The sequence below is a fragment of the Panthera leo genome, chromosome B4 (genome assembly GCF_018350215.1).
Source record: "Panthera leo isolate Ple1 chromosome B4, P.leo_Ple1_pat1.1, whole genome shotgun sequence".
Classification (NCBI taxonomy): domain Eukaryota; kingdom Metazoa; phylum Chordata; class Mammalia; order Carnivora; family Felidae; genus Panthera; species Panthera leo.
In genome coordinates, this window is record NC_056685.1 from 30,767,013 (window position 1) to 30,779,117 (window position 12,105).

General features: G+C 35.6%; 1 protein-coding gene across 21 annotated transcripts in view; it reads right to left on the reverse strand.

The window, feature by feature from the left end:
* Window positions 1-12,105, reverse strand: part of PARD3 (par-3 family cell polarity regulator) — a 661,643-nt gene that overhangs the window by 259,565 nt on the left and 389,973 nt on the right. For all 21 annotated transcript variants that reach the window (XM_042945320.1, XM_042945325.1, XM_042945323.1 and 18 more), the window contains 4 exons: window positions 10,802-10,927; window positions 9,309-9,694; window positions 4,342-4,481; window positions 1,470-1,598 (listed from right to left, as the gene is read on the reverse strand). In XM_042945320.1, the coding sequence (XP_042801254.1) occupies window positions 1,470-1,598; window positions 4,342-4,481; window positions 9,309-9,694; window positions 10,802-10,927 (781 nt within the window). The remainder of the gene's footprint in view (window positions 1-1,469; window positions 1,599-4,341; window positions 4,482-9,308; window positions 9,695-10,801; window positions 10,928-12,105) is intronic.

Consider the following 12,105-nt stretch of genomic DNA (forward strand, 5'->3'; position numbering starts at 1 on the left):
TTAAGCTGGCTGCCTGTTGGCACTAAGTCTGAGAAGGGCCCGCTGAAGAGTGGTGTTTGGGCTTTGGCAATCTGATGATGCTAACTATTACACAGGCTAAGATGTACCGAGGAAGAATTAAAGCTTCAGCAAATCACAGCTAAAGCCTAGTATTTTTTTTTAAGTGCTCATTTACAATTTAATAGAGACATCTCCAGATTTAGGATCAGGTGGCATTTTAAGCACAAAATTGGATAACAGTGGGGGGAAAATGGAAAACTGAATTTAAATTCAGAAATAATGCATTCAACATTTTAAAATAGAAATAAAGACATTTTTATAATTTTCAAAATCTACTTAAAACACAAGTGTTCAGTTTTCAGCCCTATCACAATCTGAAATTCCATGAAATCACAGTAAATTTGGGTAACCTGGGGATGTAGTATTCCTACACTGAAATATATCTGGCTTATGATAAAAAGAAAATTTTAATAACCACAACACATCCATACTTGAAATATCAGCATAAGAGACTTAAGGCTCTTATGCCATAAGAGACGGGGCAAATTTGGGAACTGGGCCCCCTTAAACCTTGACACTCCAGTAGATACAGATTAATTGTTACAGACAGCCTAAGAACTAACTGAAAGAGATGTCAAATGTTCTAATATGGCCCAACTCAAATCTGTTTTGAAATATTTAAAATACCACTTGTCCCAGAAATAAAACAATTTTCTTACCACATCAAAAGATAAAAGTGATTCCTCCAATTATGTTGTTTTTACACAATAAATGAAACCTGGCACTTTTTGCAGAAAAACATTCAAACTATGTCAGTTTAGTATACATATTTCATTCACACCAATACTATGTAAATACCTCTTGAATGTAGACATATTGATACACATATAAAAAATGAAATAAATAGCAAACAAATGCCTTTTTGTTTCTGTGTCATTCCAAATAAGGTCTATATTAGTAATTGATGGTCATGGGACTCAGTGCCACTCAGGACTCCTTACTTTCAACAATAATACTTTAAGGTACTCTTTTCATACAACAGTAAGCAAGAAGCTTTATTTGGTTTAGCTAAATGCATTATGAAATCTGAAATATGAAAATTTGTCATATGTAGTGGAGAAGATGGCACGTTTTCAACACCAGCCTTTGAAGTGACAGTTATGAAATAATCAACATCTCTGTATTCAATCAGTCCATCTGAAAGCGTTCAGTAATAAACATGTGCTGTCCTAGAAAATATCCATGTAATTTGATTTTTAAAGACCCCTACATTCAAAATTTTGAATATCTATTTCCGAAACTAAAAAGAATATAAGAAAAAAATGCTTATATTCAGTTAAGGCTGAAAGATATATAAAACATATACACTACTTGGAAAATGTCTTAGTAAACATGGGCCATCAGGTGGCTAGCCCAGATCCCTGGCTCATGTTCATCAGAAATCATTCATCTGCTCTAAATTTACACACCAGTTCCCTTGGGTGGAAGGCATCTTCTTGGCGAAAGACCAGAAGGCTCACGGTCCCTTCCATCTTGGTGCTTCTCAACAGGGAAACAACTTCCTCTTGGGACTTGCCTGCTAAATCAACTCCATTTACCTAAAACAAATAAAAAGTTTTCAGCTGCAATCCTATGCAAACGTAAGACAGAAGAAAAGACACACATCGTAGAACCAATCATGTCTACGATGGAGCACAATTCATTTCATGGTAAATTCTTCCATGATCTGCTAGCCACCAGGCTGTTGTGGTTAACAAAGAAATATAGACTAGGCATCTAGAAGTGAGCCAGGAAGCAGTAAATCTTTTAGTGCTCTTTAATAAACCAAAAGCCACAGCTACCAGAGCACTAACAAGTAACAAGCAATAAACAAACACTATATCCAAATTATCATGTTAACACAAAACTTACTGGCTTTGAACTGAGATATCTTGATGGCCTTGTGTATCATAGATTTTCTTATAAGAAAATAACAAGGTTATAGGGGATAGTAAAACCACACTAAAATTTTTTGGTATAACTTTCAATGAAATTTTACTGAAAACTATAAAGATAACTTTTTATCCCTAAAAGGCAAGCATTAAGGAAGAATGCAGAATGATAATAATATTTTTGAAGGGGTAGAAATAGTTTGAGGTAGCAATACCTCAATATTTTTCAATGGTTTAAGAGAATTCTACCAAAACAAAGAGATTTAAAATAGCCAATTCCTGAGGAATCTCATCATTTTGATCTTTAAGAAGTATAACATTATCAGATAGCACTATACACTTAAAAGAAATAAAAGTGAAAATTTCTTTTAAAAACTATTCAGTATTCACTTTAGACAAAAATAAAATTTTGTCAAAGGCAACAAAGTATATTATTTAAATTGTAATATCAAAATATCCTTGTAGTTAAAATATGTTTTGGAACCTTTCCCTCTCCACCAAACACAATCTACCACCACTCAATGTATACTAGTAAGTGAATGCGTGAAAGATTTAAGAATAATAGGTTTAAAGAAAGGAAAAATTTCCAGGTAATAAAAAAATTACTGATTTGATACTATTTTTTTTAAGATATGCGTTCCAATTTCCAGATGCTCAGAAAAACTGCTCAAAAGATTGTTGATATTGTATAGCTACAAGTACAAATCGTGGAAAGTTAGGCTTAAAATGTTTGAATATGCAGTTTCAAAGAAAGCTGACAGCTACAGAAAATAAAACCTAACTCTAAAGAAATACAGGTTGGAGGTTCTTCCCAATGTTCAAAAATAGAAATACTGCCTTTGTGATGTGTTGAGAGTAAAGCAATTATGTGAGGAAAGAAAGCAAGCAAGAAAGCAAGAAAGCAAGCAGGAAAGCAAAGGAAGGGAAGGAAGGGAAGGAAGGGAAGGAAGGAGGGAAGGGAAGGGAAGGGAAGGGAAGGGAAGGGAAGGGAAGGGAAGGGAGGAAGGAAGGAAAGGGAGGAAGGAAGGAAGGAAGGAAGGGAGGGAGGGAGGGAGGGAGGGAGGAAGGAAGGAAGGAAGGAAGGAAAAGGAAAGGAAAGGAAAGGAAAGGAAAGGAAAGGAAAGGAAAGGAAAGGAAGGGAGGAAGGAAGGAAGGAAGGAAGGAAGGAAGGAAGGAAGGAAAGGAAAGGAAAGGAAAGGAAAGGAAAGGAAAGGAAAGGAAAGGAAGGAAGGAAGGAAGTGGGGCTGGTGCAGGACACACATTTTTGACACTCAGAGGCAAAGATGACTAGATTCAAGTCCTGTGTGAGCTTCCTACTACTTAAAAAAAAAGCTACAAATGCAAATTTGGACTAATACTACTCAGTTTACACCCCAAGGACAAGTGGTCCTTTCTGGAAACAACACTCTAAATATAATTCATACTCAGACTTTTCCTTTTATTTAGATTGTATCAGTGCCCCTTTAAAAAATGGTGTCACATGAACAATACGACCAGGAAAGAAGTAAGATTTAAGAAATCTAGGCCCAAAATGTGGACATAGAAAAATCTGAAAGGCAACCCTTTGCTCAATTACTTTTCAACAAACCTCAACCTGCAGAATTCAAAACTACATATGAAGTTATGAGTAAAGAAGAAAAGGTAATGCAATAAAAATGTCCTCTTAACATTAGTGTTTGAATACTAGTTAAAATTAGGAAACACAATATATGCTGCTAAGAATACAGACTATGTTCTTGGAAGAAAACACTAAGAAAAATGACTAGTAAGATTTTTTCAATCTTTCTTCCTTTTATTTCTATATATACAAATGATCACACACGCAGAAATTTCTATATATACAAATGATCACACACGCAGAAATTTCTAAACATATGTTTACGTATGTCTAAGATGGTCTCAAAGACCGATGAACCGAAACTCCTGAGGTACAGAAAAGGAAATTCTGAAAAACTATTTTCTTTCTGACATTTGATTTTTATGTCTCAATTCATTCTCCATGCTGCCATTTCAAAATTTCCTCTCATCAAGACACACTGTTTTCATTTATTACATTTGTCTGTGTTCTGATTACAAACTAGATATCATTTCTATATTACCAGACATAAATTTAAAGCCATCTAGAAATATAACCTAACAGACACTGTACTTACATAATGACAAATGTTATCTCATAAACCAAATGCCTGAGTAACTAAAAATTTATGAGCAAATTCAATGAAACGATATTTCTCATCAAATAACATAGAAAAAAGTAGAAGTAAAGCAGAAATTCACTGTTTTATGATGTGTACTTCTGTTAAAATATATAATTTATTTTCATATTTATGAAAATGTGACAAATGAACTGACCCTTATAAATGGAACTTTTTAACACTCACAGCACTTTTGACTTTTAGAAGTCACTCACCTCTATAAGTCTATCTCCTGCCTTGAGTCTGCCGTCCTGGATGGCGGCCCCCCTGGGGAGGATGTTTTTCACATAAATTGGAGCTGAGCCACCTATTGTTACATCTCGGGAAGTGATGCTGAATCCCAAACCTTCTGTACCTAAACATATAACAACAACAAAAGAAGTAAATAAAATGAGATACCTTGAATTTCACAGGTGTATGGCACATAAAGGATTTGTTATTTTCTACCTAAACTTGACATTTTGTAGTGTTCACAGGGGCCTACATTGCTTTTAATACCATAAAGATTTTAATAGCTTTTTCAAAGTAGACTAAATTATGGAAGCTTTAAATGGTTTATACTTCAAAATTCTTTAATCTAAGAAGAAATGTGAATCTAGTCCAAGACAAATGAAAGGTAATATACAAATACTACAGCTAAACATTTTAAACTGGCCTGAATGTTTCGTGTGAAATAAATTTAACTCTCCATGTGGGAAAAAATTCTGACACAATCCAAGTACCCCCAAAATCAATCATTATTGTGCAATACTGGTATCCAGATTTAAAGGGTAGGAGATGAAGCAAGGAAAGAGAAAATGATCAAGAAATGGAAAAGAAATAGGGAAAAGAGAAGTTTTACTAGATACAGATATCAGAACCTCCCAAAACTGTAATTACAACAATTTACTGACAGGACCTAGATTTGTTCACCTAAATCTCACCCTACATACTCTCGATCAATTAATCAGTAAAATTTTTAAAATAAAATACAAAGGCAAATTATCCAGTGAAGACCCCATCTCTGATCATAGCTAGCAAGTCTACGGATTATCATATTATGTTTAAAAGTACTGAGGGGTGCCTGATGGCTCAGTCAGTTGCGTGTCTGACTTCGGCTCAAGTCATGCTCTCACGGCTCTTGAGTTCGAGCTCTGCACTGGGCTCTGTGCTTACAGTTCAGAGCCTGGAGACTGCTTCAGATTCTGTGTCTCTCTTTCTGCCCCTCCCCAGCTCATGCTTTGTCTCTCTCAAAAATAAATGAACATTAAAAAAATAAAATAAAATAAAATAAAATAAAATAAAATAAAATAAAATAAAACAGTACTGAAATTAACAAGGCCTTTATAAATTGCTGCAACATTCCGTAGAGTTTAAATTCTGGGTTCCTCAAGCAGCTGTCTTGATAGGCACTCATAAGGGCAATGCAGTGCAGAAAAAGGATTATAGTTACTAGAATCAACAGAAAACAAGCCAAAATGAGCCAAGAAAAAAATGTAAAGACTACAACAAATTTCTAATGAATCACACAATTTTTATAACACTTCTAATAATGATTAATTTCTACCTGAGCTTATTAAATGTTTTATTAATGTTTATTCATTTTTTTGAGAGCAAGCAAGCAAGCGAGTTGGGGAGGAGCAGAGAGGGAGGGAGACACAGAATCCAAAGCAGGCTCCAGTCTCTGAGCTGTCAGCACAGAGCCTGATGTGGGACTCGAACTCATTAACCGCAAGATCATGACCTGAGCCGAAGTCAGACACTTAACTGACTAAGCCACCCAGGTGCCCCTTTAATTTTTTTTTTAATGTTTATTCATTTTTTTGTTTGAGAGATAGAGAGCAAACAGGGGAGGGGCAGAGAGAGAGGGAGACATAGAATCCAAAGCAGGCTCCAGGCTCCAAGCTGTTAGCACAGAGCCTGATGAAGGGCTCGAACCAACAAACCGTGAGATCATGACCTGAGCCAAAGTCAGATGCGTAACCGAGCCACCCAGGCACCAAAACCAGAACTTTTTAAAGTTAGTCTGGGAGCACCGGGTGGCTTAGTCAGTTAAGTGCCCAACTCTTGATTTTAGCTCAGGTCATGATCTCATGATTCCTGAGATGGAGCCTCACATTGGGCTTTTCCCTGACAGTGTGGATCCTGCTTGGAATTGTCTCTCTCTCCCTGCCCCTTTCCTACTTGCACTTGCTGGCACACAGTCTCTCTCTGTCTCAAAATAAATAAGGGAATATATTAAAACATTAAAAAATAAAAAGTTACTTTTTAGGATATTGGTTTCCATTTCAGTCAAAATGGTACTAGGAGAAATACTGCTCATGTGGGAAGAATAAAGAGCTACATAAAGGTGAATAATCTGCAGAAGAATACACTAACTTGGTGCAACACTCAATACGGAACCATAAGCAAGAGTATAAATCTGTAAGTAAATGATTTGAGTTAGTAACTGTGAATGAAAACGTGGCTTAAAGAAGAAACAAAGCTGAAATGAAGGGAAAAAATTACATTCTGTTGTTATACCTGTAACAAAACCTACCCTACATGTTTTCAAGTTCTTATAAAACATTCATTTACATCAAGTCTGAAGTCACTTTAACAATGTGCCTGGACTGTTAATTTTTGAGTCTTACGTGCTGAAGACTTGAATGGCATCTTGTCTATATGAAATTTTCCTAATTATTCTTCTGGGATGTTTCCATATGTCTCTGGCTTTCATGAAACTCTAATGACTTGCAATAACATTTATTAAGAAAGAATTCTAAATTATTCTCCTTTTGCAATATTAATTTGTATGAACTACAAAGACTGACTGTTACATGAACCTCAATACTATTAAAATATCAGCAATAACCCCTAAATCTGTAAGCTAAAAGTCCAGGCAATGACCTTTAAAAGAAAGATAAATAGATATCAATTTTCATTTAGCAAAGCCAACAAAACATTTTGCACTGACTGAAACAGATTACTGACCTTCTCCTCTGACTTTATTAAAAAGCTAATTTCTACAAAAGAGCAGGGTACTTGAGAATGGCAAAATGGCAATAAATATTAAGAAATCATAATTACGGAAGCAAGTACATAAAGGGCTATCCTATTTTGTCATGTTATATGACAGGGTTCCTAAATTATGCCAAAGAATCATTAAAATGAAGGCCTGTCTTTTTAGTAAATAGAATTGAACTCAGTTTATGAAGAACTATCATTCAAAGCATGTCAGTTCACCTTGAACTGAGTTTAAAATTTAACACCAACACACCCTAAGTTTTTGATGGACTTCATCAAAAATGTTAAATGTAACAATCCTAATTGGTAAAAATCTTAGCAGCTGGCTACAATGAAAGCATGTTCAATTCTCATACAATCATTATTTTTAAAATATGTATTCAGCACTAATGGAAGAGAATCAGCTTTCTTCACTCTCATTTATCATAAACATAATTTATTTTTCAAATAAAATTATTTCTAACTATTGACAGAATACACAGTTGGTTTCAGCCTTTTGTCATACATTCTCACAGTAAATTAAAATGAAGATAGAGCCATGAGGCTCTATATCATTTAGAATCCTCAAAGTCAGAAAAACATTTCAAAGAAAACCATTGTTTCCATTTTTCTAATCTTGATGATTGAGTGCAGTCTTTCTCCATTAGCTGTGTCAATGTAATCATATCTTTTTAAATGCTATTAAAATAAAACTGTTAATTTTTGTATTCAAAGGAATGCTTTTTTTAGTGGCAAATAAAATTTAACTTTATCTAAAAGTTCATATTGTTTCATAAGTTGTTAATATACAATTGTGTGAAAAACCGTAATTAACTAAACGAATATGCCTGTCAGTGTACAAGGGCAATGGTATTTATAAACTGATATCTTTATGACAAGAGCCAAGTAAAATATTTTCCCTTTGTTGAGAGATCCCAGGCAGAATTTTATCTTTTATACAATTCCATTTGTGTTTCTTAACCTGTTTTTGCTTAAAAAACAGGGCCTGTCATTTGAGTAGAGGAAAAGTAAGACAGGATCTGATATTTATCTCATTCAGGAATTAACAAAGCTAAACGGGGTTTATGCTGATATAACTCTGCATTTGTAAGAGGTTTCAAAGTGGAGTAAAGCTGTCAATTCCTGATCATGTCAACCAGGTATCTAGAGCTTAAAAGTCAGTAACCAGAAATAAGGAGTTTGTGGTTCACATAAAGTTCAATGAAAGAATATGATTAGAAAGGAAACAGGAATCTCAGAGTTTACAACCTTGTAAACCCTGCTCCAAATGGAAAGAAGAATGGTCTAAATGTCAGGATATGGAAAATGTTCTAGTAAGAATCTGCTGCCAACAGCCATGTGACTTAAGGAAATCACTCAATATCTCTTGGATTCATTTCCATCCGACTGTAGGAGTTGGTTGAGCTCACAAAAAGAGAAATATTCTTTATGACATCATTTTGAAAGACATGATTTAAAAATACATCAAAATGTCCAGCTAAAACGAATGATTAACAGCAAAAGTGTACCTTGGTGCCTCGAGGGGACAGTGTTTGGAAATCAGAAAATCAAGCCTACTAGTCAGCTCTGAGTGTTTGAGAAGAACAAAATGGAAAAGCATGCTTCCTATATAAAAAGATGCATAGACTATGGAAGGGATACTTAAATAAATAGATGTAAGATGTATGTAATAAAGAGTTGGCAAGGCTCATTAAAATTTCCCTTGTCACCCTAAGAAAGGGAAGTAGTTCAATATTCTGGAAAAGTAGGAGACAAGGAGCCAATGGAACTACCTGCTTGATGAACCTACTTTCTACCACGAACCGCTACAGCTCCAAACCAATCAATCACTTGCCCTTGCCAAAATGATCGGGTTGAAATGGAGGAGCTCTAAAGTCTTCTTTGAGAGCTGTATCTGAATATCGAGGGGGGTCATCTAAACAGTCAATTCCTCATTATTGTTTTGGGTTTAATAGTAATATCCTGAAAGCAATTTCCTCTGTTACCAAAAAGTTTTACTGCTACCTTCTTCACACAAGCTTACTTTTAAGACTTTATTCTCTGAACTTTGTATGTTTATTCTGAAATAGCAAAATGAACCTGAACAGCACAAGAAATACAATTTTAAATATTTTTAAGTCATTATATCAGTTCTTTCACAGAATAATGGGTTGATTTTTAAAATAAATTCCATAAAACAAAACAAGGAGGTTCATACCTTTCTTCAGCTGGATGTTAAGCCTCTTGCCTATTTTTTTGGTGTTGTAACCACTGCTTACATTGGTACTAAATACATTGTGGGTTGCCGGAGCTGGAGCTGAGGGCGGTTTTCCGGAGGGGTGTGTGCTCTGAGGTAGTAGTCTGGGATGAGGGTCTATCTGCTCGGGCGGGTGGTTCAGTCGGGGTGTTCTCTGCAGGGCCTGAAGGCCTGCACTGTTCGCACTCCTGTTCTCGATATACTGGCTGTCCGGACTAAAGCGGCTTGAATAGTAATTGTTCTTCTCACTTTGGGATAGTTGTTCATACTGCTCTTTATTTGCTGCAGGAACCACATGGAACCAAATGATGGGGGTACGCATGGCTTGGCGAAACATATGTTGTGCTCTGGGTTTGAGAAAGAATGGAAAATTAGCAAAAGGAGACTGGCAGACAAGGAGATATTATGAGCTTAATTAAGTACACTAATTAAGCAACAAGAACTGATAGACTTCGTTGAAACTGAAAAACAAAATTCTAATATCCCATTTATCAATCAAGTTTGTAAGCTCTGATAAAAGAAGAGCTGTTTCTCCAAATATAAATTTCTCATTCTCAAACTAAAAATGACACAACTGTCTACAACTGCAGATAAAGTACTATAATCTCAATCACAACTCATTAAATAAAAATTTTAAGCACAACAGAGGTGTTATGCTTGCGATAGGAATAGAAATTAAATACAATGTTGTCTCTACGATGTTATCCAATACATTTAAAAAATAAATCACAGGGGATGACTTGAGTTTTTGAAGAAATGAATATACTTATAAATATACTTAGAAAACTATAGAGAGCAACTATCCATTATCAGCAAAATTAATTCAAGTCTGTGTATGCAAAGATCTCAAGAACACCGATGTGACTCAAAATATGAAAAGTTTTGGTCCCAGTGCAGTTCTGTCACCAGCCTGAGAAACTGCTCCAACTCTCACTGGTTCCCGACTCAGAACATACACCACATCCTTATGATTTCTGCTCACTCCTGCCTTGTTTTTTATAAGAACTGGACAACTGTCATCTTTTTAATTGAACGAGGACTTGAATCAGGATAAAGAAAATCTGAGTGGACCACACTGTGCTCACAGGAGCTCTCTCCGCTTATCCATACGCAGAGTCACGATGTGCAACAAAGTTGGAAATGTGAGTTAAAGGATAATAAAAACCAGCACACTGGCAAATTTTCCAAAAGGTGAGGAAGTAGCAAAATTGTGAAGTCAAAATTGGACCCACATTATTTTAAGAAGCACTCTATCAGTCAGAGGGCATTTTGAAATATAGTCTAATAGTAGGAATTACCTGGAGTTTGATTAAATTTTTAAAAGCTAGATAACGGCAGAAAATACTTCTCTCCAGGATAAGGACAGAGGCACAGACGTGGCTAGACGCGTTTCAATGCGCTACACTGTCTCGTGCCGAAAGCACGAAAGAACAGAATAGCCGGCATACACTTACTGTTCAAATCTTCTATTTCGAAGGTCGCCATCATTAATCCTGACAATGCAATCATTCTCATGAAAAAGGTTTTCTTGTTCAGCTTTACCACCTTTCTCCAATCGTTTTACTAATAACCCCAGGGTTCTGGAACATTAAGAATGCAAATCATTACACATGTAATATTTCTACCATGCACAATGCCCTACTGCTTTAATGCTGGTACTATATTTACAAAGACTTCCTGATAAAGGAGTGCATTAAATCGTTATTAATACATTTGAAAATAACACCAACACAAAAAGCACAACGGTATAAATGATGTGTAGAAATGGATCCTTTCAATAAACGTAAGAAATTGTTTCCGGCTTGTCAGGATTATGTTTCTGAAACAAACCGTGTACTTCTCTCCACGCTTAGAAATGCTTCAAACAGAGCTCGCCTGATGGTTCAGTGGATATCGCAGTGTGGAACATAGATGAGCGTGTGTTTGTGAATAGCTTTGGCTATTTCGGTTTTCTGTTTGAAGCCAGCCGGTACACTGCGGATGGCAAAGCCCATCTATCTCTCTATGAAAGCGCAGGTAACGAAGAAAGGTGAACCTCACCACATTGTGCATTTGTGAAGAAAAATAGGAAAGTTTCTGTTCTTGGCATCTGAATCTGATAGTTCCTAATATTCTGAATTTCAAAATCTTGTTAGGTCTCCCAAATGCAACTAATTTGTTGCCACTATTTCCATTTGAAAACAAATAGGAGAAAGCCAGTGGCAGCGCAAATAACATCAGTCACCTCTTAACATGGGCTCAAATGGCAGGTTGAAAGAAAAGCCTGAATGAACTTAAAAGTTCTCCAAAGAGACCAATAGGGAGATAAAAAAGCAAAAATTATTAGTGTCACTTGGTCTAGAGCACTAATTTCTTGACTGACGGGAAGGACAGTCTAGATACCCTGGGACAAGAGGCAAACATTATATGGCAGAGTACAAGGAACATGAATCTTCACCTACTTCTGGTGCTGTGACTGACTTGATAGTTCACATAAATTATATATGATAATCATGTTAAAATTTTTATGAATCTTTGGCCTATCCAAAGCTTGGGTCTTCTTTCATAATCCTAATATTTAGAGATAATATCCATAGAGATACTAGAATTTAGAATCCTGCCAAAATTAAAGTTGAAGACACCACAGTTTTTAATAGCCTATATATATTCTATTGGAATATATTCTGTTGGAAGATATAGATCTTTTTGCTGTGTCCTACACAAGCTTTCCAGGAAAAAAGCCAAATAGATACCTTCCTCTTTTAAATGTTTACAGTAA